We start from the raw sequence: 25,600 nt of genomic DNA on the forward strand, positions 1-25,600 counted from the left end.
AACTCTGCCAAGTGGTGGAGGAATTGTGGGAAATCTCTTCAGGTCAGAGAGACTAGGGATCAAATGGTTTATATTTTCCTTGGAAGCCAGGACTCGAGCAATATCCAGACACCGTGGTGGGCATGCCTGGTCACCTCAGTGAACTTGTGGCTTCAGTGAGTCCAGGGCCCACAGAACCACCCCAGCCCTAGAAGCACTGGCATGCAGAAGAAAAGCCACACTTTAGAGGGGCTAGGAAATTGCAGGAATGCTCCCTCCTCTTCCACCTTGAGGGTCCAGACCAGAGTAGGGTTTGTCCACTGTAAGGGGCAGGTTTGGGTGCATAATTGGAAGGTTCTGACTCCAAAACTGGTGGGTCAGATCATCAGAGAGACTTTGTGACCCCAGTAAGCCCAGGGTTCTGAAGGCCACAGCAGTTCCATTTGCACTGGGGGACAGAAGAAATGCTACATTTTAGAAGGGCTGAGGAACTGTGGGAGCATACTCTTCCCCTCCACCTTAATAACTCAGACTGGAGCAGGGTCTGTCTCACCGTGAGCTTGCAACCTCAGCGAGTCCAGGGTCCACAAGCCCATACCAGCTGTCTTGTGGTTCTGGAGCGCAGAAGAAAAGTTGCAGTTTTGTACTGTTGTTTTTATTTTTATTTTTTAAATTTTTACTTTATTTTTCTAACTTTAAAACGTTTGTCTTGTTTTATTTTAAATCTTCCTTTTGGTTTTGTTCTTTTATTGATTTATTTTTTTCTTTAATTTTCTCTGTAAAAAGTCAAAATTTAAGAGTAACTAGCATATATATCCACAGCTCCAGCTAACCAACAAAGTCATCAAGCATACACAGTCTGTATAGGGGTTACCATACACAAGACAATTCCTTCAACTTTAGGAGAGGTAGAAAGCCATTTCGTCTAAACCATAGAAACAGACACAGAAAGTCAAGCAAAATGAGAAGACAGAAGTATATACTTTAAAAGAAAGAGCAAGAAACAAACCTCAGTAAAAGAATTTAATGAAACAGAGATAAGCAATATGTTTGATAAAGATTTTAAAGTAACAATTGTAAAAAATACTCACTAGGCTGGAGAAAAGATTGAAAGAATTTAGTGAGAACTTCAATAAAGTGATAGAAAAATATTGAATGAATCAGAACTGAAGGATGCAATAACTGAAATACAAAAACGCACTAGAGGGAATCAACAGTAGATTAGAGGATGCAGAAGAAAATATCAATGATCTGGAAGACAGGGTAATAGCACACAAGTTGAACAGCAAAAAGAGAAATGATTTTTTAAAAAGGAGGATAGATTAAGAAATCTTTTGAACAAAAGCAAGCAAATTCTTCTGATAGGGGTCTCAGAAGAAAAAGAAAGAAATGTTTAGAATACTTACTTGAAGAAATAATAACTAAAAAACCTCCCTAACCTAAGGAGGGAAATAGACATCCAGGTCCCAGAGATTTCCAAACAAGATGAACTCAAGGAGGTCCACACTGTAGCACATACCAATTAAAATGTCAAGAGTTAAAGATAAAGAGAGAATCCTAAAAGCCGCAATAGAGTAACAAAGTTACCTCCACGGGAAAACCTATAAGACTACTTGTTGACTTTTCAGCAGAAGCTTTGCAAGCCAGAAGGAAGTGGCATGATATTTTCAAAGTACTGAAAGGAAAATCTCACAGCCTCGCATGCTACACCTGGTAAGATTATCATTCAGATTTGAAGGAGATGTAAAGAGTTTCCCAGACAAACAAGAGGTAAAGGAGTTTATCAAAACTAAAGTAGCCTTACAAGAAATAATAAAAGGACTTCTTTAGGTAGAAAAGAAATGGCCATATTTAGGTAAGAAAAATATGAATAAAGAGGTGTAAAAAATGACATGTACTATGACAACATGTACATAAAATGTGGAGAAGGGAGTAGAAAGAGAAGAGGAAAAAGAAAAACATGGCCATCAGATTAATAGGGACTATTTACTTAGTGTATTATATATGAACATTATGGTAGCCACAAACCCAAAACCTATGATAGATACACAAAAAATAATGAGAAAGAAAGCCAAACAAAACATTATAGATATTTGTCACTCACAAAGAAAACAAGAGAAGAACAACAAAGAAGAATCACAAAAACAACCAGAAAACCAATTTTATATATTAAGTACACTTTTCTTAAATGAAGTATATACCTATCAATAATTACTTTAGATGTAAATGGCCTAAAATAATAAATATAAATGGCCTAAATTCTCCAATCAAAAGACATAGAATGGTAGAATGGATTTAAAAACAAAACAAAACAAAACAAGAGCGACCTATATGCTCCTTAAAAGAGACTTACCTTAAACCTAAAAATGCATATAGACTGAAAGTTAAGGGATGGAAAAACATTCGCCATGCAAGTGGAGGCTGGGGGAGAAAAAAAGACCAGTGAACCCATACTTATATCCGACAAAATAGACCTTAAAAGAAAGACTAATGAGACAAAGAAAGGTATTACATAATGATAAAGGGATCAATCCAACAAGAGGATATAACAATAGTAAATATTTTATTTTCTCTAACTATATCATAACAATACAGTGTATGATACATATAGCATAAAATATTTGTTAATCAACTGTTTCTGTTATTGGTAAGGCTTTCTGTCAACAGTAGGCTATGAACAGTTAAGTTTTGGGGGAGTCAGAAGTTATATACAGATTTTCAACTACATGAGCAGTTGGCACTCCAACCCCATATTACTTAAGTATCATCTATACTCCATGATCCATGGACTGCAGAATGGATACTCTGTTAGCAGGCAGGAAAACAAATGTCTAGTACACCCTGTCAGAGCTCATGAGTGACCAGGTGCTTTATCTGCAGTAATTGGAAAGGAGTCTTTTTTTCTGAGTAGGTCTCAACATTGGGTTTAAAATAGTAAGTCATGTTGTGAATAGATTTGCTGTCATCTAGGCTTGCATTTAAAGAGCACAGACAGTAGATTTAGCATAATTCTTAAGGGGCTTAGGATTTTTGGAGTGGTAAATGAGCACTGATTTCAACTTCAAGTCTCCAGTTGCATAATCCCCTAATAAGAGTCATCCTGCTTGACTTCTTTCAGCATAAGGAATAGCATGGGGGACATTAGGAGAAGGAAGGGAAAAATGAAGGGGAGAAATCAGAGTGGGGAGATGAACCATGAGAGACTGTGGACTCAGAAACAAACTGAGGGGAGAGGGGTGGGGAGAAATGGGTTGGCCCAGTGATGGGTATTAAGGAGGGTATGTATTGCATGGAGCAATGGGTGTTATATGTAAATAACGAATCTTGGAACACTACATCAAAACTAATGACGTATGTATGGTGACTAACATAATAAAAAATTTAAAAAAAAGAGTCATCCTATACTTTGAAATTTTGAAGCCAGGTATTGAGTTCTTTCTAGCTGTGAAACTCCTAAATGGCTTCTACTAGAAAGCTATTTTGTCTACACTGAAAATCTGTTGTTTGGTATATCCACATTTATTAATGATTTTAGCTAGATCTTCTGGGTAACTTGCTGCAGCTTACATCAGCACTTGCTGCTTCACCTTGCACTTTTATGTTATATCTAAACGTCTTCCCTTAAACCTCACAAACCAACATCTGCTAGCTTCCAAGTTCTCTTGGGTAGCTTCCTCACTTCTCTCAGCCTTCATAGAACAGGAGAGTTAGAGACTTGCCCTGGATTAGGCTTTGGCTTAAGAGAGTGTTGTGGCTGTTTTGATATTCTGTCCAGAGCACTGAAACTTTCTCCACATCAGCAAAAAGGCTGTTTCACTTTCTTTTCATTTGTGTGTTTAGTGGAGTAGTTCTTTTAATTTAAAGGTTCAGGCACTTTTTCTTTGCTGTCACAGCTGGGCTAACAGAAGAGGACTATCTTTTGGCCTGTCTCCGCTTTTGACATGCCTTTTTCTCCTCCTCCTCCTTCTCCTCCTCTTCCTTTTTTTAAAGATTTCATTCATTTTATTTGAGAGAGAGAGAGTGAGAGAGAAAACAGGAGCAGGAGGGAGAGGGAGAAGCAGACTCCCCACTGAACAGGGAGCTCAGTCCCAGGACCCTGAGATAATGACCTGAGCCAAAGACAGATGCTTAACTGACTGAGCCACACAGGTGTCCCTTGACATGCCTTCTTCCCTAAGCTTATTGATTTCTAGCTTTTGATTTAAGAGATGTGGGACTCTTCCTTTCATTTGAACACATGGAGGCCATTGAAGGGTTATTAACTGGCCTAATTTAAATATCACTGTGTCTCAGGGAATAGGGAAACCCTAGGAGATGGAGAGAGAGAGGATAACAGCTGGTCAGTGGAGTAGTCAAATGACACAATATTTATCAAGTTCACCATTTTATATGGGTGTTGTTAATGATACCTTAAGACAGTTACAGTAGTAACATCAAAGATCACTGAGCATAGATCACCATAACAAATATAATAATGGAAAAATTTGAAATACTGTGAGAATTACCAAATGTGACCCAGAGACATGAAGTGAGCCAATGCCATCAGAAAAATGGTGCCAATAGACCTGCTCAAAGCAAGCCTGTCACAAAACTTTAATCTGTAAAAAAGACAATATCTGTGAAGCACAATAAAGTGAAGCACATAAAATAAGATATTCCTGTATCTTTTTTTGTTTTATAAATATTAGTAAGCAGATATGTATGTTCTTAATCTACCTTCTTTTTATACAGAAGATAGTATGCTATATACCTTTTTTATACCATCTTTTTTTCTTAACAACATATCTTGGAAATGGCTCCATACCACTTCATGGAGATTTTTAATTCTTTTAAAAAATATCTGTATAACTCCACTGTATGTATACCAGTATTCAATCAATTCTCTGTTGATGGACATTTGGATTGTTTCCAGTATCTTGTTATGGCAAGTGATGCTACAGTGAATAACTTTGGTGCATATATTGTTTAGTTTTTTTTTCTTTTCTTTTTTTAAAAATTTATTTTTATTTTTAAAAAATTTTTTAAATTTATTTTCAGCTTAACAATATTCATTGTTATTGGACCACACCCAGTGCTCCATGCAATCCGTGCCCTCTCCAATACCCACCACCTGGTTCCCCCAACCTCCCACCCCCCGACCCTTCAAAACCCTCAGATTGTTTTTCAGAGTCCATAGTCTCTCATGGTTCACCTCCCCTTCCAATTTCCCTCAACTCCCTTCTCCTCTCCATCTCCCCTTGTCCTCCATGCTATTTGTTATGCTCCACAAATAAGTGAAACCATATGATAATTGACCCTCTCTGCTTGACTTATTTCACTCCGCATAATCTCTTCCAGTCCCGTCCATGTTGCTACAAAAGTTGGGTATTCATCCTTACTGATGGAGGCATAATACTCCATAGTGTATATGGACCACATCTTCCTTATCCATTCGTCCGTTGAAGGGCATCTTGGTTCTTTCCACAGTTTGGCGACCGTGGCCATTGCTGCTGTAAACATTGGGGTAGAGATGGCCTTTCTTTTCACTACATCTGTATCTTTGGAGTAAATACCCAGTAGTGCAATTGCAGCATCATGGGGAAGCTCTATTTTTAATTTCTTGAGGAATCTCCACACTGTTTTCCAAAGTGGCTGCACCAACTTGCATTCCCACCAACAGCGTAAGAGGGTTCCCCTTTCTCCACATCCCCTCCAACACATGTTGTTTCCTGTCTTGCTAATTTTGGCCATTCTAAGTGGTATAAGGTGGTATCTCAATGAGGTTTTAATTTGAATCTCCCTGATGGCTAGTGATGATGAACATATTTTCATGTGTCTGATAGCCATTTGTATGTCTTCATTGGAGAAGTGTCTGTTCATAACTTCTGCCCATTTTTTTTTATATGTTTGTCTGTTTTGTGTGTGTTGAGTTTGAGGAGTTCTTTATAGATCCTGGATATTAACCTTTTGTCTGTACTGTCATTTGCAAATATCTTCTCCCATTCCGTGGGTTGCCTCAAAAGCTTCTGCACAGCAAAGGAAACAGTCAACAAAACAAAGAGGCAACCCACGGAATGGGAGAAGATATTTGCAAATGGCAGTATATTGTTTAGTTCTGATGGGGGTGTATCTTTAGGAAAGACCCCCTAAAGTACAATTGCTGGATAAATTAAAAAGGCATATATAATTTTGGTTTTGCACAATTGCCATCTGTAAGTTTTCTATCATTTCCCAATTTTAACAGCACTATATGAGAGTATTTTTCCACAACCTGATGAGTATATCATCAAGCTTTTATACTTTTTAGTATAGTTTTAATTATACTTTAAAATATGAGTGAAATGGAACATTTTCTCCATTTGTTAAAGGACAGTATGCTTCACCCCCCCATGAGTTGTCCATGTCTTTTGTTCATTTTTCTTTTGTCTTTTGATCTTTTTCTTAAGTTTTAAAGGTTATTATATATATTCAGAAGAGTAGTGCTTTGTGGTATGAGTTGTAAGTATTTTTATCCTAGTTTTTTATGTACCTTTGACTATTTATTGTGTATTTTACCTCATTTTTTAAAAAGATTTTATTTATTTATTTGACAGAGAGAGAGGTCACAAGTAGGCCGAGATGCAGAGAGAGAGGGGAAAGCAGGCTCCCTGCTGAACAGAGAGCCTGATGCGGGGCTCAATCCCAGGACCCTGAGATCATGACCTGGGCCAAAGGCAGAGGCTTAACCCACTGAGCCTCCCAGGCACCCTTACCTCATATTGTTAAAAATGTAGTTGAATATGTGAGCTTTTGTATCAGTGAGAATTGCTTTTCTTGCTCTAAGATTATAAAGGAATTCTCTCACATTTCTTCAAGTAATTGAGTATGGTTCCCTTCTTTTGAATTATGTTCCTTTTGGAATTTATTCTAGTACAGTAGTCGCTCCTTATCAGTGGGGAATACATTCCAAGACCACCAGTGGTTGACTGACATTCAGTACCGAACCCTGTTCATATTTTGTTTTTTCCTATACCTATACCTATGATAAAGTTTAATTTATAAATTAGACATAGTAAGAGATTAACAGCAATAAAACAATTATAACATAATAAGCTTTATGAATGTGACCTTTCTTTCAAAATATGTTATTTACTGTACTCACCCTTCTTGTGATGATGTAAGATGATTAATTGCCTATGGAATAAGATGAAGTTAGGTGAATGCTATAGGCATTGTGATTTAGTGTGAAGCTACTACTGACCTTCTGATATATCATCATCATCTTGACCATGGTTAACTGTGGATAACTAAAACCATGGAAAGTGATGTAAAGCATGTAACAGTTCTTAAGTTCTTTATACTGCAGAATAATATTCTGCTATATGGATGTACTGCATGTCTTCATCAATTAATGGACATTTCATATATTTTTGATTTTTGGCTGTTATGAGTAATGCTGCTGTGAATATTCATGTACAAGTTTTTACATGGATATATGTTTCACATTCTCTTGGGTATATCCCTAGGCGTAGAATTACTGGATTATATGATAACTTTATTTTCAACATTTTGAGAGTTTCCAAACTCCTCAAAAGCATCTGGATAATACTACATTTCCACCAGCAGTATACCTGGGTCCCTAGTCTTCACATCTTCTCCAATGCTTGTTTTTATTTCTCTTTTTGAATATATCCTGATGAGTATGTGGTGCTCTTTCCTTATAGTTTGGACTTGCATTTCCTTAATGGGTAATGATGTTGAGCATCTTTTCATGTGTTTATTGATCATATGAATATCTTAGAAAAATATTCAGATCCTCTACCATTTTAAAATCTTTTTTATTATTGAGATAAGTATTTTTTATATATCATGGATACAAGTCTTTTTTCAGATATAAGATTTGGAAATATTTTCTTCCCTTCTGTGGGTTGTCTTTTCATGTTCTTGATAATGATTTTTGAAGCACAGAAGTTGTGAGTTTGGTCAGTTCATCAACTTTTTTTTCTTTTGGTGTTATATCTGGAAATATACTATGTAACTCAGTGTCACAAGGATACACTCCTCTTTTCTTCTGAGTTTTACAGTTTTATCTTACATTGACACATATGATCCACTTGGACTGTTGTGACTGATGTATGATGAGAATCTAACTTCATTCCTTTGCATATACATATCCAGGTATCCCTGCTCCATTTGCTGGAAGTCCACTAATTCTCTTGTCATCCTTGTAAAAAATCAATTGACTGTGAATGTGAGTGTTTACTTCTGGACTTTCAATTCTATTTCATTGATCTGTGTTTATCCTTATGTTGATACTGTGCTATTTGGTAACTGTAGCTTGGTAGTAAGTTTTGAAATCAGGAATAGTGAGCCCTTTAATTTTGTATTCTTGGAAAAAAATTTTATCTGTTCTGGGTCACTAGCATTTCCTTATAAATTTTAGGATCATCTTACCTATTTCTACAAAGAAACCAGCTTAATTTTGATAGGGATTGTGCAGAATTGGTAGATCAAATTGGGAAATATTACCATCTTAACAATATTAAGTCTTCCAGTCCTTGCAGATAGGCTTTCTCTTTGATTTATTTAGGACTTCAATATCTTTCAAAAATTTTTAGTTTTCAGAGTACAAGTTTTGTATTTTTTTGTTAAGCTTATTGCTAAGCATTTTATTTTTTTACACACTATCATAAATGGAATTTATTTCTTGATCACATTTACAGATTGTTTATTAAATTATACAGAAAACCATGTTTTTTCTATATTGATCTTGTATCCTGTAACCTATTACACTTGCTCATTAATTTTAATAGTATTTTTGTGCATTCCTTAGGATTTTCTATATACAAGATCATGCTATCTGTAAATAGAGATAGTTTTGCTTCTTCCTTTCCAGTCTGGATGTCTTTTATTTATTTTTCTTTCTCCTAATTGACTTGGTTAGAATCTCCAGTAAAATACGGAATAGGAGTAGCAACAGCAGACATCGTTGTCTTGTTCCTTATCTTGGGGCAAAAGTACTCAGTTTTTCACCATTAGTCTTGGTGTTATTTGTGGGTTTTTTGAAGATGGCTTTTATCAGGTTGAGGAAGTTCCTTTCTATTACCAGTTTGTTGAGTGATTTTATCATGAGAGGTTGTTAGATTTTGTCAAGTGTTTTGCTGCATCTGTTGAGAGCATCATGTGGTTTTGCCCATTTTATTGATATAGTATATTACATTAATTGATTTTCAGATATTAATCTTGGATTTTCTGGGCTAATCCCATTTGGTTATTTATATAATACTCTTTATTTGTTCCTAGATTTGGTTTGCTAATGTTTTACTGAGGATTGTTTTACCTATATTTATTAGATATACTGTCTGTAGTTCTCTTTTCTCATAATGACTTTGTGTGGTTTTGAGGAAGGATTTGTGAAAGATTGCTGTTATTTCTAATTTAAACATTTGATAGATTTCACCAGTCAAGCTATTTGGGCCTGCACTTTTCTTTGGAGTAAATTTATTACTAATTCATCCTCTTTACTTGTAATAGATCTATTCATATCTTGTTTTTTCCTGAATCACTTTTGGTAGTTTGTATGTTTCCAGGAATTTGTTCATCTCATCTATTGGTATTCGGTTCACATTATTTCCTTATAACTCCCCCCCCCCCACCTTTTTTTCCCTCTGTGCATTCACTAGTGGTGTCCCTTCTTTCATTTCTGAATTTAGTAATTTAAGTCTTCTCTCTTCGTTTCTGGACCAGTCTAGCTAAAGGCTTTTCAATTTTGTTGCTCTTTTTAAAGCACTGTTAAAAGTGTTTAAACAAGGAGGCCATTAGACTGAGGTGATGCCCTGGTAGTTTACATAAGCAAACCAAAACTTTAGTCAGAGGCAGTACACTCTAATCCAAGAAATTTAAATTTGAGAAAAACTAATCACAAATGGCTAATGAGGTTTCCCCAAATAAGGCAAGTGCTTAAGTTCTAACCAATCAAATATTTGCTTTGCTTTGCTTCACTTCAGTATTTTCTCTATAAAAACTTTGCTCTTCTCTCCTGTTAGTGTAAGGCTTCTAACCAATGACCCTTGTTTTGGCACTGTCCAATTCAAATTAATGTATGCTCAAATAAACTCTTGCAAAATTTTACGTGCTTCAGTTTTCCTTTTACCAGAACGAATTTTTTTTTAGTTGATTTTTTTTTTTTTTAAACTTTCTACTTCGTTGGTTTCTGCTCTTTATTATTGTGTTCCTTCTTCCTTTGGTTTTACTTTGTTCTTCTACTTGCAGGTGTCTTAATGTGGAAGATTAGGTATTGATTTGAAACCTTATTTTTTTTTTTAAGATTTTATTTATTTATTTGACAAACAGAGATCACAAGTAGGCAGAGAGGCAGGCAGAGAGAGGAGGAAGCAGGCTCCCTGCCGAGTAGAGAGCCCTTTGTGGGGCTTGATCCCAGGATCCTGGGACCATGACCCAAGCCGAAGGCAGAGACCTTAACCCACTGAGCCACCCAGGTGCCCCGAGACCTTATTTTTTTAATATAGACATTTATAGCTATACATTTTCCTCAAAATACTACTTTCACTGCATCCTGTAACAAATTTTGTATATAATGTTTTCATTTGCTATATTCACTCATTTCAAGGTATTTTGCAATTTCTGTTATGATTTTTCCCTAACCCATTGTTATTTAATAGTTTCTTGTTTAATTCCCACATTATAAATTTCCAAATTTTTTTTGTCATTTATTTCTAATTTCATTCTGTTGTCAGGAAACACATGTTGTGTAACTTTATTTTATTTTATTTTTAATTTTTTTTTATTTTTTAAAATTTTTAAAGACTGATGTTTTTTTAAAGATTTTATTTAATTCTTTGACAGAGAGAGATACAGTGAAAGAGGGGACACAGGCGGAGGGAGAGGGAGAAGCAGGCTTCCCGCAGAGCAGGGAGCCTGATGCAGGGCTCAGTCCCCAGGACCCTGGGGTCATGACCTGAGCTGAAGGCAGGTACTTAATGACTGAGCCACCCAGGCACCCCTGTTGTCTAATTTTAATAGAGACACAGACACACCCCCTTACACATATATAAGTGTACACAAGTATATATTAAGTAATCTCTACAGCAAATCAGCTTGAACCTACAACCTTGAGATCAAGAGTCACACATTTCACTGATGAGCCAGCCAGGTACCCTTATACTTTTATATATTGAAGCTTGTTTTATTGCCTGAATATGGCAATATGCCTGGAGAATGTTCTGTGTGTTCAAGAAGAATGTGCACTCTTCTTGGATGGTGTTCTATAGATGTCTGTTACGTCTAGTTGATTTAGAATGTTGTCTTAAAAGACTAAGTTGTTCTGCTTGGTTGTCCTATCTGTTTTTGAAAGATAGGGTATTTAAATCTTCAACTATTATTTTTGAATTGTCTGTTTTTCTCTTCATTTCTTTCAAGTTTTGTTCATGTATTTTCGCACCCTGTATATATTTATAGATGATTATATATACTTGATGGGTTGATCCTTTTATCATTATAGAATGTTCCTCATATTTCTATTAACATTTTTAATACTCTATTTTATGTGATATTAGTATGGCCACTCCGTGTTTATTATGGTTGTGGTTTGCATGATACTTTCCCTTTTCCCTTCCTTCTACTTTTGACCTATTTATTTTTTTGTATCTATATTGTGTCTCTTATAGAAAACATAGTTGGATTCTGTTTTTTTATGTAGACTGTTAATCTACCTTTGGTTATTTAACCCTTTCACATTTAAAGTTATTAGTAACACAGAGTAACATCTGTGTTTTGTCTTTTTATTTTCTATATCTCTTATGTCCTTTTTGTTCTCCTGTACTTTTTTTTTTACTGATTTCTTTTGAATTAAGGAAATATTTCTTAATATAACATTTTAATGTATTTAAGTAATTTTTCTCTATTTTTTGGCTATTCCCAGTTGTTACTCAAGGGGTTACAATACAACTTAAAATTTATACTAACTTAATTCCAGTGAGATATAGAAGCATAATTCTTGTATAGCGCTATTCTTTTTGTGTGCTATTACTATTATACATGCACACCTGTAGGTGTCACATACCTAATAGTACATTGTTATTATTTATGTAATTTTATGTGTTTAAAGAAGGTAAGAAGAGAGAAAAATGTATATTTATTGAGTTTGTTACATTAAAATTCTTAAGATTTGTGTTTTTCTTTATTTGGCTCCTTGGATTTTAGTTACTATCTCTTGTCATTTCCTTGCTCCAATACAGTTTTGCTCTGTTAACTCTAAAAAGAGCGAAGAGAACATTTATTTAAGTAAAAAATGAATTCATTCAGGAACAGCAGATGAATTACAGTTTTTTTGCATGGTCTCTATTGATATATCTTCGTATTTGCTCATTCTTCTGCCCACCTGCATCTAATGTTGAGCTCTATAGTGATTTCTTCAGTTATCATACTCTTCACCTTCAGGATTTCCATTTTTTTTTTAAATCATTTCTTTCCTTTTATTTTTATCCTCTACTTGATGAGACATTGTCGTCATACCTTCCTTAACTTCATTTAACATGTTTTTCTTTTGTTCTTTGACCATATTTGTCTACTTTGAAGTCTGACATTTCCAACATCTGGAAGCTCTCAAAGGTGTTTCTTTTGGAAGCTTTTTCCCTTGTGACACACTTTCCCATTTCTTTGCATGTCTCATATTTTTTATTGTTGTTTTTGAACCCTGGATATTTTAGATAATATAGCGGTTATGAATATTGATTCCTACTTTCCTTCTCTCCTTTTTCTCTTCTCTTGATTCTTTCTTGGAAATGAGAAAATACTTAAGATTGGACTTAGCTTCAGAATGTTGAGATTAATAAGTCTGATTTTAAAGTTCTTTGTAGAATCCAGTTTGTATGCTCAGTAGTCTATTTTCTTTTTTTTTTTTAAGATATTATTTATTTATTTGACAGACAGAGATCAAGTAGGCAGAGAGAGAGAGAGAGAGAGAGAGAGAGAGGAGGAAGCAGGCTCCCTGCTGAGCAGAGAGCCCAATGCGGGGCTCAATCCCAGCACCCTGGTCTCATGACCTGAGCCGAAGGCAGAGGTTTTAACCCACTGAGCCACCCAGGTGCCCCAGTAGTCTATTTTCTTTTGGTTATGAGTTGTTTGTGAATAAATGAAATTTTCATATAAGCAGATGTTGTCACATTTAAAAATTTCTCCAAATGCTGAGGCCTTTGTTTTTAATATAAAGTTTATATTTATAGTTTTATTTCTTTTGTAATGCAATAATTTAGCTAATGAATCATGCTTCTTCCCTTTAGGTTACGCCTATGTTTGAGGATTGGACTACTATTGATTGGTATCGATTTTTCTGTTTATGGGAGAAATTGCCAACTTCTATGAAACGGGTGGCAGAGCTGGTGGGAATCGAAGAAGGGTTCTTGGCTCGCTGTGTGAAAGGAAAAGTTGTAGCCAGAACTGAGAGACAGCATCGCCAGATGGCCATCCATAAAAGGTAAATACCAAGAAGCCTTGACTGTCCAGTATTTAATACAGTTTTAGATATATAGTAGTTGTTGAGTTTATTATAGTCACTTTCATTATTATTAAAATAAAAGTTTTAGGGGTGCCTGGGTGGCTCAGTCAGTAAGTTTCTGCCTTTGGCTCAGGTCATGATCCCAGCGTCCTGGGATGGAGCCCCGTGTCAGGCTTTCTGCTCAGTGGGGAGCCTGATTCCCCTTCTTCCTCTTCCCCTCCCCCGGTTTGTGCTCTCTCTCACGCACTCTCAAATAAATAAAATCTTTTTAAAAAAAGAAATAAGATCAAAGTTTTGGCTGAATAAATTGTCATTTCCTTGTGTTCACTGAATTTATCAATATTTCAGATTCTCCTTTAACACTTGCTTAGAAGGCATTATAGATGAAGACCTTTTAAAGTAAAACATTTAGGGGACATCTGGGTGTCTCAGTCACTTAGGTGTCTGTCTTCAGCTTAGGTCATGGTCCCAGAATTCTGGGATCATGCCCCACATCTGACTCTGCTCAGTGGGGAACCTGCTTCTCCCTCTCTCTCTGCCTGCTGCTTCCCCTGCTTGTGCTCTCTTTCTCTCTCTCACTCTGTCAAAATAAATAAAAACAAAATCTTAAAAAAATAAAGTAGAACATTTATTTTATTTACTTAAAGATATGAATTAGAACTGACAACTTAGAGAAGCTTCATTTGAGGATATGCTTTGTATCATAAATGATTGATTATTACCATGAAAGAATGAATTAAAAGATTCAGATGGGGAAATTGAATCATTTACCTTCTTTGAAATATAATAAAATTACTTTTCTTAATGGTAGTCTCTAGTAAATTATTTACTACATAAGCGTAAATTTTGTAAGGATTTATATACTTGGATTATTTGTGGTACTATTGCCATTCAAGTCAATACTGGTTTTTATTTCCAAATTTTGTCATTTTTTTGATATATGAATAGGTGGTCATATAACTGTGTATCAAATATTCTTTTAAATTTTTTGTGCCATTCTATTTCTTGAACCAAGTCTTATTTCTTGAAATCAGTTAGCAGTATTAAAATATGGAGGAGATCTTTTTATTATATAAATATTAGTTCCTTGCTATGCTATAGTACTAATGTATGTCAGAATTTATTCAATAAACACTGAGCTCAGTCTTTGTCCACTAATCCTATATCCTATTAGGAAACTTCTCAGAGTGTATAAATCCTCTCTTGCCTTTTTGCTTCTTTCTTGTTTGTTAGCATATGTTGTATCTTCATTATAGACCTCTCTTACCATACTTATGGTGATTTACTTTCCAGGTTTTTTACCAGTCTTGTGCTATTAGATTTAATCAGTGAAGTTCCCTTAAAGGAAATTAACCAGAAATACGGATGCAGTCGTGGACAGATTCAATCTTTACAACAGTCAGCTGCTGTTTATGCAGGTCAGTTAAACAAGGGTTTCCACATTTATTTGAGACTCTGTGGTTTGAGGTCAAGTTAAGATTACTTTTTTTTTTTTCAAATCCCATTTTATTTTAGGCTTCTCTAAAAGTGAGGGGATCATGGGAAGCTATAATTGTCATCATAACACCTAAAACTATGGCATCCCTGGGTTTAGTTATCCTGCTCCAGAGGATTGGCAGCTAGTGGAGTAGTTGGACCTTTGTCCCCTTCCGTTGCTTAGCAACTGCTGACCATCCTCCTTTCTGTTTTTTTTTTTTTTTTTTTTTTCCGTTTTCCCTGTTACAAGAAGAAATAGACACAAAGTTGTCAACAGTTTCCCTTTTGTCATCAAGTTACTGGTTAATATTTGTTATTGACTAGGAGGATGGCAGATGGAGAGGGATTTCTGGATTTCTCTTGGACTGCTCTAAATATCTCTTCTCTAGGAAAGGACTTGTCTCTCCTTAATAAATCTAAACTCCTATCTCTAAGCAAGGCAAACAGGGAAGTTCTGGGTCTGATTTTACCAAGAAATCCTTATAGGCCCTTAGGAAGGAAACCGTGGGCTGCTGGAAAAGTATGGTGTATATGTGTAAAAGGTTTCATTGTGAAGGTGTGTGCATATGTGAGCATACTGAGGGAAAGGTGGGAGGAGAAGGTCATAAAAAGGGAGAGATTCTTCAACTCATTGGCATGGAAGATCTCAAATTGCCTGTGGGGCTAATGTTTTCATAGGGAAGTGATTTTCTTAATGACTTGGCATTGGCTCTTCTGGCTTCTGTATTTCATGGGGAATAGCTATTGAGCTGGACAGCCTTTCCTTGATGAAAATATCAGTGGGAGCTTCACTTTTTGTACTCCTCTCAGCACTTGAATATTTAAATCAGCTCTATTTTTCTGTAGTTGAAAAGAGTCCGCCATCTGTTTTTAAGAGTTCTCTCTTCCTTAAAAGAAAGTAAGGAAGAAAGAATGAGAGGAATGAGAAGCGGGGGCTTTTTGTTTGTTTTGTGTTAACATGCTCTACCTCAGTTGTTTCAAATATAAAGTTCATGATTAAGAATAAATGAGATGACATTTAATGTGTTTAGCCCATCTGTTGACCAGTTAGCTAGGTTTTTAACATGTGTCTACTATCCTGTTACTTATACTTTTTGACTCTTAAACTTTACAGTTATGCAGGTGAACAAACAACACAACAAAACAAAAGTAAATCTAAAGAAATAGAGAATTATCTATAAAGAATTTTAACTCAATAAATATTCTATGATTATTCTAGGGATGATTACAGTATTTTCCAACCGCCTGGGCTGGCACAACATGGAACTACTACTTTCTCAATTTCAGAAGCGTCTTACATTTGGCATCCAGAGGGAGCTATGTGACCTGGTCCGGGTGTCCTTACTTAATGCACAGAGAGCCAGGTTCCTCTATGCTTCTGGTTTTCTTACTGTGGCAGATCTTGCCAGAGCAAATATTGCAGAGGTGGAGACTGTTCTGAAAAATGCTGTTCCCTTTAAGAGGTAAGAAATTCCCCTGAGTAGTTATTAAATGAAAGATCATTTTGTAAATAATAGATAGAAAATGTGCTAAAATATTTGTTAGATAGTATCATGACGTACATGGTGTCAGTGGAAGAAAATGAGACTGCTTTTTCTCCCTTCGAATTACTGTCATTTTGTGTGTGTATGTATATTTTTAAAATTAAAGTATAGGTGACCCACAATATTTTATTAGTTACAGCTGTACAGTATAGTGATTTGAAAAGTCCGTATGTTATGCTCCACTGCTCCACTCAGCACAAGTGTAGCTACTATCTTTCACCATAAAATGCTATTGAATACCATTGACTATATTCCCCATACTGTACATTTTGTCCCTGTGACTTAATCATTCAATAACTGAAAGCCTCTCTCACTCCCCTTCACTCATTTTATCTATTGCCCTACCCCTCCCCTCTGGCAACCATCAGTGTGTTTATGTACTTATGGGCCTATTTTTGCTTTTAGTTTGTTTTGTTTTTTAGATTCCACATCTAAGCGAAATCCTATGGTATTTGTCTTTCTCAGTCTGACTTACTTCACTTGGCATAATACCCTCTAGGTTTATCCATGTTGTCCAAAATGGCAAGATCTCCTATTTTTTATGGTGGAGTAGTATTTCATCATAGATAGGAATCATTGATAGATATCATAGATAGATTGATCAATTGATCTTTATATGTTTGTTATCCATCATACATCTATATACATATATATATTATATATGGACACTTGGGTTTTTCCTATATCTTGGCTGTTGTAAATAATGCTGCAATAAACATTGAGGTGCATACATTTTTTCAAATTAGTGTTTTTGTTTTCTTTAGGTCAATATCCAATAGCGGGATTACTGGATTGTATGGTATTTTTATTTTAATTAAAAAAAAACACATGCTGTTTTCTACAGTGGCTGGTCCAATTTACATTCCCACCAACAGGGCACAGGGGTTCCTTTTTCTCCACATCTTCACCAACATTTGTTTATTTCTTGTCTTTTTGATTCTAGGTGTTCTGAAATGTGTAAGGTGATATCTCATTGTGGTTTTGGTTTGATTTCCTCAATGATAAGTGATGTCAAGTAACTTTTCATGTGTCTGTTTGCCATCTTTATGTCTTCTTTGGAAAAAATGTCTATTTAGGTCCTCTATCCATTTTTATTTTTATTTTTTATTTATTTATTTTTTTAAAGATTTTTAATTTATTTATTTTGACAGAGAGAGATCATAAGTAGACAGAGAGGCAGGCAGAGAGATAGGTGGGGAAGCAGGCTCCCTGCTGAGCAGGAAGCCCCATGTGGGGCTTGATCCCAGGACTCTGGGATCATGACCTGAGCCGAAGGTAGAGGCTTTAACCCACTGAGCCACCCAAGCGTCCCCTCTCTGTCCATTTTTTAAAAGATTATTTGTTTTTTTGGTTTTGAGTCATATAAATTCTTTATACTGTTAACCCGTTATTGGATATATCATTTGTGGATGTCTTCACCCATTCGATAGGTTACCTTTCCATTTTGTTGAGTCTTTCACTCACTGTGTAAACGCTTTTTATTTTGGTATAGTCCCAAAAGTTTATTTTTATTTTTGTTTTTGTTTCTCTTATGAGAGGAGACATATGTAAAAAAATATTGCTAAGGCCAATGTTAAAGAAATTACTACCTACATTTTCTTCTAAAGTTTTATGGTTTTGGGTCTCTCACTTACGTCTTTAATCCATTTTGAATTTATTTTTGTATGGTATAAGAAGTGATTCATTCTTTTGCACAGAGATGTCTAATTTCCCCTGCATCATTTATTGATGAGACTTTCATTTCCCATTGCATATTCTTACCTCCTTTGTCATAGAGTAATTGACTATATAAGCATAGGTTTATTTTGGGCTCTGTATTCTGTTTCATTGATCTGTATGTCTGTTTTTGTGTCAGTACCATACTATTTTCATTACTACAGCTTTGTACTTTATCTTGAAATCTAGGATTGTGATACCTCCAGCTTTGTTCTTCTTTCTCAAGATTGCTTTGGGTATTTAGGGTGTTTTGTGGTTTCATTCAAATTTTAGTAGTATTTATTCTAGTTTTGTGAAAAATGCTATTGATATTTTGATAGGGATTGCATTGAATCTATAGAGTGTTTGGGTAGTATGGACATTTTAATCAATATTAATTTTTCCAATCCATGAGCATGGTAATATCTTTCCATTTGTTTTTGCTGTCTTCAATTTCTTTGATCTGTGTTTTATAGTTTTTGAGTACAAGTTTTTTGGTACAATTGTAAATGGTATTGTTTTCTTAATTTCTGTTTCTACTACATTGTTATTAGTATAAAAATGCAACATTTTTTGTCTTAATTTTGTATTCATCTTTACTGAATTTATTCTAATAACTTTTTGGTGGATCTTTAGGGTTTTCTATGTATAGTAGCATATCACCTACAAATGGTGATAGTTTTACTTCTTCCTTGACAGTTTAGATGTCTTGTATTCCTTTTTTGGTCTCATTGCTCTGGCTAGGCTTTCTAGCACTGCATTGAATAAAAGTAGGGAGAGCAGACACTTCTGTCTTTTTCTGATCTCAGCTGAAAAGCTCTTAGTTTTTCACCATTGAGTATGTTAGCTGTGGATTTTTCACATGTGGCCTATATTATGTTGAGGTATGTTCTCTTTAAACTTACTTTGTTGAGGGTTTTTATCATGAACTCATGCTGAATTTTATCAAATGTTTCTTTTGTGTCTATTGAGATAATCACATTTGTCCTTTGTTGATTTGGCATATCATGTTGATTGATTTGTGAATATTGAATTAACCTTGCTTCCCCAGAGTAAATCCCATTCAGTCATGGTTGATGATCCTTTTAATGTATTGTTGAATGGTGTTTGTTAATATTTTGTTGAGGATTTTTGCATCTATATTTATCAGGAACATTGGCCTGTAAGTTTCTTTCTTTCTTTCTTTCTTTCTTTCTTTTTTTTTTTTTTTTTTGTAACGTCTTTAGTTTTGGTATCAGGGTAATGCTGGCTTTGTAGAATGTATTTGGAAGTTTTCCTTTCACTTCTATTTTTTGGAATAGTTTGAGGAGAGTAGGTATTAACTCTTTTTTAAATGTTTGGTAGAACTCATCTGTGAAGTCATTTGGTCAGGGACTTCTGTTTGCTCGAGTTTTTTTTTTTTTATTACCAATTCAATTTCATTACTAGTAATTGATATATTCAGCTGCTGTGTTTCTTTCTGATTCAGTTTGGAAAGATAGTACGTTTCTAAGAATTTATCCATTTCTTCTAGTTTGTCCAATTTGTTGACAAATAATTTTTTATAATCTCTTATAATTCTTTGTACTTCCGTGTTGGTTATTAATTTCCCTCTTTCATATCTGATCTTATTTGTGTCCTCTTTTTCCTTGATGAGTCTGGCTAAAAGTTTATCAGTTTTGTCTTTTCAAAGAACCAGCCCTTTGTATCTTTTCTAGTGTTTTTTAAGTCTCTATTTCATTTATTTCCACTCTGATCTTAATTTCCTTACTTCTACTAACATTTACCTTATTTGTTCTCCTTTTTCTAGTTCTTTCAGGTGTACATTTAGATTGTTTATTTGAGATATTTCTTGTTTCTGGAGGTCAGCCTGTATCACTATGAGTTTCTCTCTTCGAATTGTTTTCATTTTGTTCCAGAGGTTCTGGATTGTTGTCCTTTTATTTTCATTTGTCTTCATGTATCTTTTGATTTCCTTTGATTTCTTCAGTGGCCCATTGGGTATTGAGTAGTATGCTGTTTAGTCTCCACGTGTTTTTGTTTTTTTCCAGTTTTTTTTTTCTTGTGATTGATTTCTAGTTTTATACTGTTGTGGTTAGAAGAGATGCTGATACAATTTTAATCTTAAATTTACTGGGACTTGTTTTATGGTCTAACGTGTGATCTATCCTGGAGAATGCTCCATATGCATTTGAACTGAATGTGTGTTCTTTTGTTTTTGTATGGAATGCTCTACATGTATCTGTTAAGTACATCTGGTCTAATGTGTTATTCAAAGTCACTATTTCCTTCTTTTTCTGTCTGCATGGTCTATCCATTGATGTAAATGGGGTGTTATAGACCTGTACTATTATTGTATTGCTGTCAATTTCTCTTGTATATGCCTGTTAATATTTGCTTTATGTATTTTGATGCTCTAATATTGGGTCATAGATATTTACAAATGTTATATCTTCTTGTTGGATTAACCTTTTTATCATTATATAATGCCCTTCTTAGTGTCTTTTTATAGTCTTTGTTTGAAGTCTATTTTGTCTGGTATAAGTATTGCTACCCTGGCTTTTATTTTCCTCCTGTTTTTATTTGCATTGCCTGTCTTTTTCCATGCTTTCACTTTTGGTCTCTGTATTTTTATAGATCTGAAGTGAGTCTTTTTTAGGTAGCCTACAACTGGGATTTTGTTGTTGTTGTTGTTTGTTTGCTTGTTTTAAGTAGGCTTCACACCCAGTGTGAAGTCCAGTGCAGGACTTGAACACACAACCCTGAAATCAAGACCTAAGCTGAGATCAAGAGTCAGATGCCTAACTGACTGAGCCACCCAGGTGCTCCATGGGTCTTGGTTTTTTCTTTTTTCTTTTTTTTTAAGGTTTTATGTATTTGAGAGGGAGAGCATGAGCCATGGAGGTGGGGGTGGCAGAGGGAGAGGGACAAGTAGACTCATTACTGAGCAGGGAGCCCAACATAGGGCTTGATCCCAGAACCTCAGGATCATGACCTGACCTGAAGGTAGACACTTAACCGACTGAGCCGCCTATGCGCCCCCAGGTCTTTTTTTTTTTTTTTTTAATTTTTATTTCTTTATTTATTTGATGGAGATAGAGAGAGTGAGTGAGCAAGCAAGCACAAGCAGGGGGAGTGGCAGACAGAGGGAGAGGGAGAAGCAGGATACCTGCTAAGCAGAGAACCTAATGTGGGGCTCAGTGCCAAGACCCTGGAATCATGACCTGAGCTGAAGGCAGATGCTTAACCAAGTCACCCAGGTGTCCTGGATCTTATTTTTTTTAATCTGTTCTACCACCCTGTCTCTTTTGATGGGACGTTAGACCCACCTGTACATTTCAAGTAATTATTGATAGCTATATATTTATTACCCTTTTGTTAATTATTTTCTTATTGTTTTTGTAGTTCTTTGTTTCCTTCTTTTGTTCTCTTTCCTTTGATGACTTTCTGTTGTGTTATGTTGATTATCTTTATTTGTTGTATAACTATTACAGATTTGGGGTTTGTCTTTACAATGTGGTTCATATACATTTTAAATATGTGACAGTCTATATTAAGTCAGTGGTCACTTAAGTTTGAACAAATTCTAAAAGAAAATTTCTTTTATTCCCCTTTCCCCACATTTTTGTATATATTATCATATTTTATATCTTTTTATTCATAATTTCTTACTTTTGATTATGGCCTTTTCTTTTTCACTTGAAAAAGTCCCTTTAACATTTCTTGTAAAACTAGCTTAGTGATGATGAACTCCTTTAACTTTTGTGTTTTGGGGAAACTCTATCTTTCTGTTGTGAATGATAAGCTTGCCACAGAGTGTTCTTGATTTTGGGTCCCCCTACCCCTTCAGCTCTTTGAATGTAGCATGCCACTCTATTCTGGCCTGCAACATTTCTGCTGAAAGATCTGTTCATAGCTTTAAGTGGTTTCCGTGTATGTAACTTTTTGCTTCTCCTTGCTCTTTTTAGAATTTTCTCTTTATCTTTAACCTATGACATTTTAATTATATATGTCATGGTATGGAACTCCTTAGGTTCATCTTGTTTGGAACTCTATATCCTTCCTGAACCTGTTTTCTTTCCCCAGGTTAAGGAAGTTTTCAGCTATTATTTCTTCAAATAAGTTTTCTCCCCTTTTCTTTCTCTCTTCTCTTCTGGGACCCCCATAATGCAAATGTTTGTTCACTTGATGTCATCCTAGAGATTGCTTAACTTATCCTCATTAAAATTTCTTTTTTATTGCTGTTCAGCTTGAGTGCTTTCTATTACCTTATCTTCTAGATTGCTGCTCATTTCTTCTCATCTCCTAATCTATTGTTGATTCCCTCTAGTGTATTTTTCATATTACTATATTCTTTAACTTTGATTAGTTCTTTCTCATATTTTGTATCTCTTTGTTGAAATTTTTACTGAGTTCTTCCACTCTTTTCTCCAGTCCAGTGAGCATGTTTAGGATCATTACTTAAATAAACTTTATCAAGTGCATTGTTTCTCTTTGTTTTATATAGTTCTTTTTCTAAGACTTTGTCTTGTTCTTTTGTTTGGAGCATATTCCTCTATCTCCCCATTTTGCTTGATTTTCTGTTTGTTCTGAATTGAATAGAACAGCTACTTCTGAACTTGAAGGAAAGATGTATGGTCATTCCTGTATAGTCTTTGTGTGCCTAATAACTTTGACTGGCTGGCTGGCACTGTGGCTGCCACGGGCATGGAGTCCCAGGTACTTTTTGTTTGGGCTGCCCTGGTAGCATGACTGGAACTGAAGTGGGCTTGGGTCAGGTGATCTCAGGGCTCTCTGGAAAGGGTGGGTCTGGCAAGATAGCAAAAACTGAAGTTGGTGCAGGCCAGGGCAGTCCCTGGGCTCTTTATACAGAGAACATCCTGGCAGGATAGCTGAAGCTGAAATGAGCATGGGCCAGGGCTGTTCATGGGCTCTCTATCCACAGGGTTCACTGGGAGGACAGCTGAATCTGAAGTGTGTGCAAGCTGGGTGTTCTGTGGGGCTCCACACAAGGAGTACCCATACAGGGTAGCTGGCACTAAGGTGGGTGTGGGTCAGGGATTCTTGGAGCATTCTGTGCTGGAAGAGTATTAGCAAACTGTCTGGAGCTAAAGTAGTATGGGCCTGGGTCTGGGCTACTTTGCTCCTGGGTGTGCCACCTTGCTGCATCAGTTGGAGCTGTAGTGAGTAGTGACCAGGGATGTCCTCCTGGTAGGTGCCACACTGGTGCTGCCTTGGTGGGAGGGCTGGGTCTGATGTGGGCTAGGGGTTTGGGGCTTATTGAGGTAGTAGGCTAGCTAGTATACCCGGACCCTGCTTCTGTCTTGCTCTCAAGGTGGAGGGGGAGCATAAACTGTGAAACTTGCAGCCCCTATGACCTGGAAAGAGTTCCAGCAGATCCTCCACCATTTGGCAAAATTCTAAGTGTAGTTTCTTTATGTTTTAGTTGCTCTTTGTACTTCTGTATTATGCTAAGTCTACTATTGCTGTGATTATACCTCTTCTCAATACCCAGAACTTTATTGATCAAAATTACTTATATCAAAAAAAAAATTACTTATATCAGTATTAGGACAAACCGATATCACATACTTCTTCATGTGACACAGTGAGAAAAACACAGCATTACTTCTGGAGTATTCTTATCAAAAATGTCTAAAATAAATATAAGGAGATATTAGACAAACCTAAATTGGGAGGCATTGTACAAAATAATTGACTAGGGTGCCTGAGTGGCTCAGTAGATTAAAGCCTCTGCCTTTGGCTCAGGTCATGATTTCAGGGTCCTAGAATCGACCCTCAAATTGGGCTCTCTGCTCAGCAGGGAGACTGCTCCCCCCCCCCACACTTCCTGCCTCTCTGCCTACTTGTGATCTCTGTCTGTCAAATAAATAAATAAAATGTTAAAACAAAACAAAATAATTGACTACTACTCTTCAAAAATATCAAGATCATGAAAAACAAAGATTGAGGAACTATTTCTAATTAAAGGAAGATAAAGAGACATGAAAACTAAATGGACCACCTTATTCTAGATTGGATTAGAAAAGGGACATAAGTGGAACAGTTGGTGAAATTTGAATAAGATGTGTAAGTTAGATATAGCATTATATTAATGTTAATTTTCTAAATGGAAACTGGTGTCTGGCACCTGGCTACCCTTTCCTTTTAGTACTTGGTACTTAAGAGCTAGAAAGCCCAGTTAGCCTTTTGATTGTCTCAGTTTGCTATTAACAACAATTCACAATGAATTATCTCTGCATATGTATTTTCGTATTTTTGGTAACGTTTCCTCAGAGTAAATTCCTGCATGGGATTTTAAAAGTTAAGGGCTTATGTCACTTTATTAGATTCCAGATTGCCTTGCAGGTTACATTCTCACTAATCTATTAACCCATAGCTTTGCCAACAGAATCCATTTTGTTAGAGGTTTTCATTTTATCAGTCTGTTAGATGAGAAATTGTATCTCAGCATGGTTTAAGTGTGCATTTCTTCACTTGTGAGTGATAGTAGAAATGTTTTCATATGTTTCAGAATTTTTTTTTCTTGGTATCTTTGTGAATTGTCTGGTTATGTCTTTTCCTTATGTTTCTACTGGGTTTGGTCATTTCCCCTCTCTTTTTAAGGAATCTTTTCAAAATTGATTAGAGTATTTAGGTGCTTTTATATATATATTGCACATACTTTCACAAAATTTATGAATTGTCTTTTGACTTTCATTGCATTGTATTTGCCATGCAGAATTTTAATTTTTTATTGATTTTTTAAATCAATCTTTTTTCTTTCTTTCTTTCTTTTCTACGCTTGAATTATCATAGAAAACTTTGTACTGAGATTTAAAAAAAAATTCATTCATGTTTTCTTCTAGTATTTATAGATTTTAGTTTAGATTCTTGATGCATTTAGAATTTAATTTTGTGTATGGTGTGAAGTCTGGTTCTAATTTCATTTTTTATCCAATGGTTCCCATTTATTAAAAAAATGTTTATCTTTGTTTTAGTAATTTGAGATGCTATCTTTATTATATACTAAATATCCACAAATAATTAGGTTTATTTCTGGACTTTCTATTCTACTTACTATTCTTTTTGTCAGTTCATGAGCAAGTACCATATTTTTAATTATAAAGGCTTTATATATGTTTTAATCTCAGATAAAGCACTTTCTCACATAGTTTTTCAACATTTTCCTGGCTATTCTGTGTATTTGCCCATATGAAAGTTAAAGTGTTTGTTGATATTTTATTGGAATTGGATTGAAATGAAACTTAGAATCAACATCTTTATATTGTTTTGTCAACCTCTCCAAGGATAGGTAACTCTTTGATTTTGATCTAGTTTTGTGATTTTCAAGAGTTTTCAAAACATTTCCTCAAGAGTTTTTAGAAGTTTTAGGTTTTGCTCACACAGGTTTTATACATTTCTCGTTAAGGTTGTTACTAAATCTTCAGTG

The 25,600-nt window shown here is 35.4% G+C and overlaps 1 protein-coding gene across 1 annotated transcript in view; it reads left to right on the plus strand.

Moving 5' to 3' along the window:
- LOC116874693 (DNA polymerase theta-like) overlaps positions 1-25,600 on the plus strand; it is a 132,986-nt gene that overhangs the window by 31,971 nt on the left and 75,415 nt on the right. The window contains exons 13-15 of the mRNA XM_032869571.1: positions 13,239-13,432; positions 14,747-14,871; positions 16,149-16,392. Of these exons, the coding sequence (XP_032725462.1) occupies positions 13,239-13,432; positions 14,747-14,871; positions 16,149-16,392 (563 nt within the window). The remainder of the gene's footprint in view (positions 1-13,238; positions 13,433-14,746; positions 14,872-16,148; positions 16,393-25,600) is intronic.

The sequence above is a fragment of the Lontra canadensis genome, unplaced genomic scaffold (genome assembly GCF_010015895.1).
Source record: "Lontra canadensis isolate GAN:19392208 unplaced genomic scaffold, GSC_riverotter_1.0 scaffold38, whole genome shotgun sequence".
Classification (NCBI taxonomy): Eukaryota; Metazoa; Chordata; class Mammalia; order Carnivora; family Mustelidae; genus Lontra; species Lontra canadensis.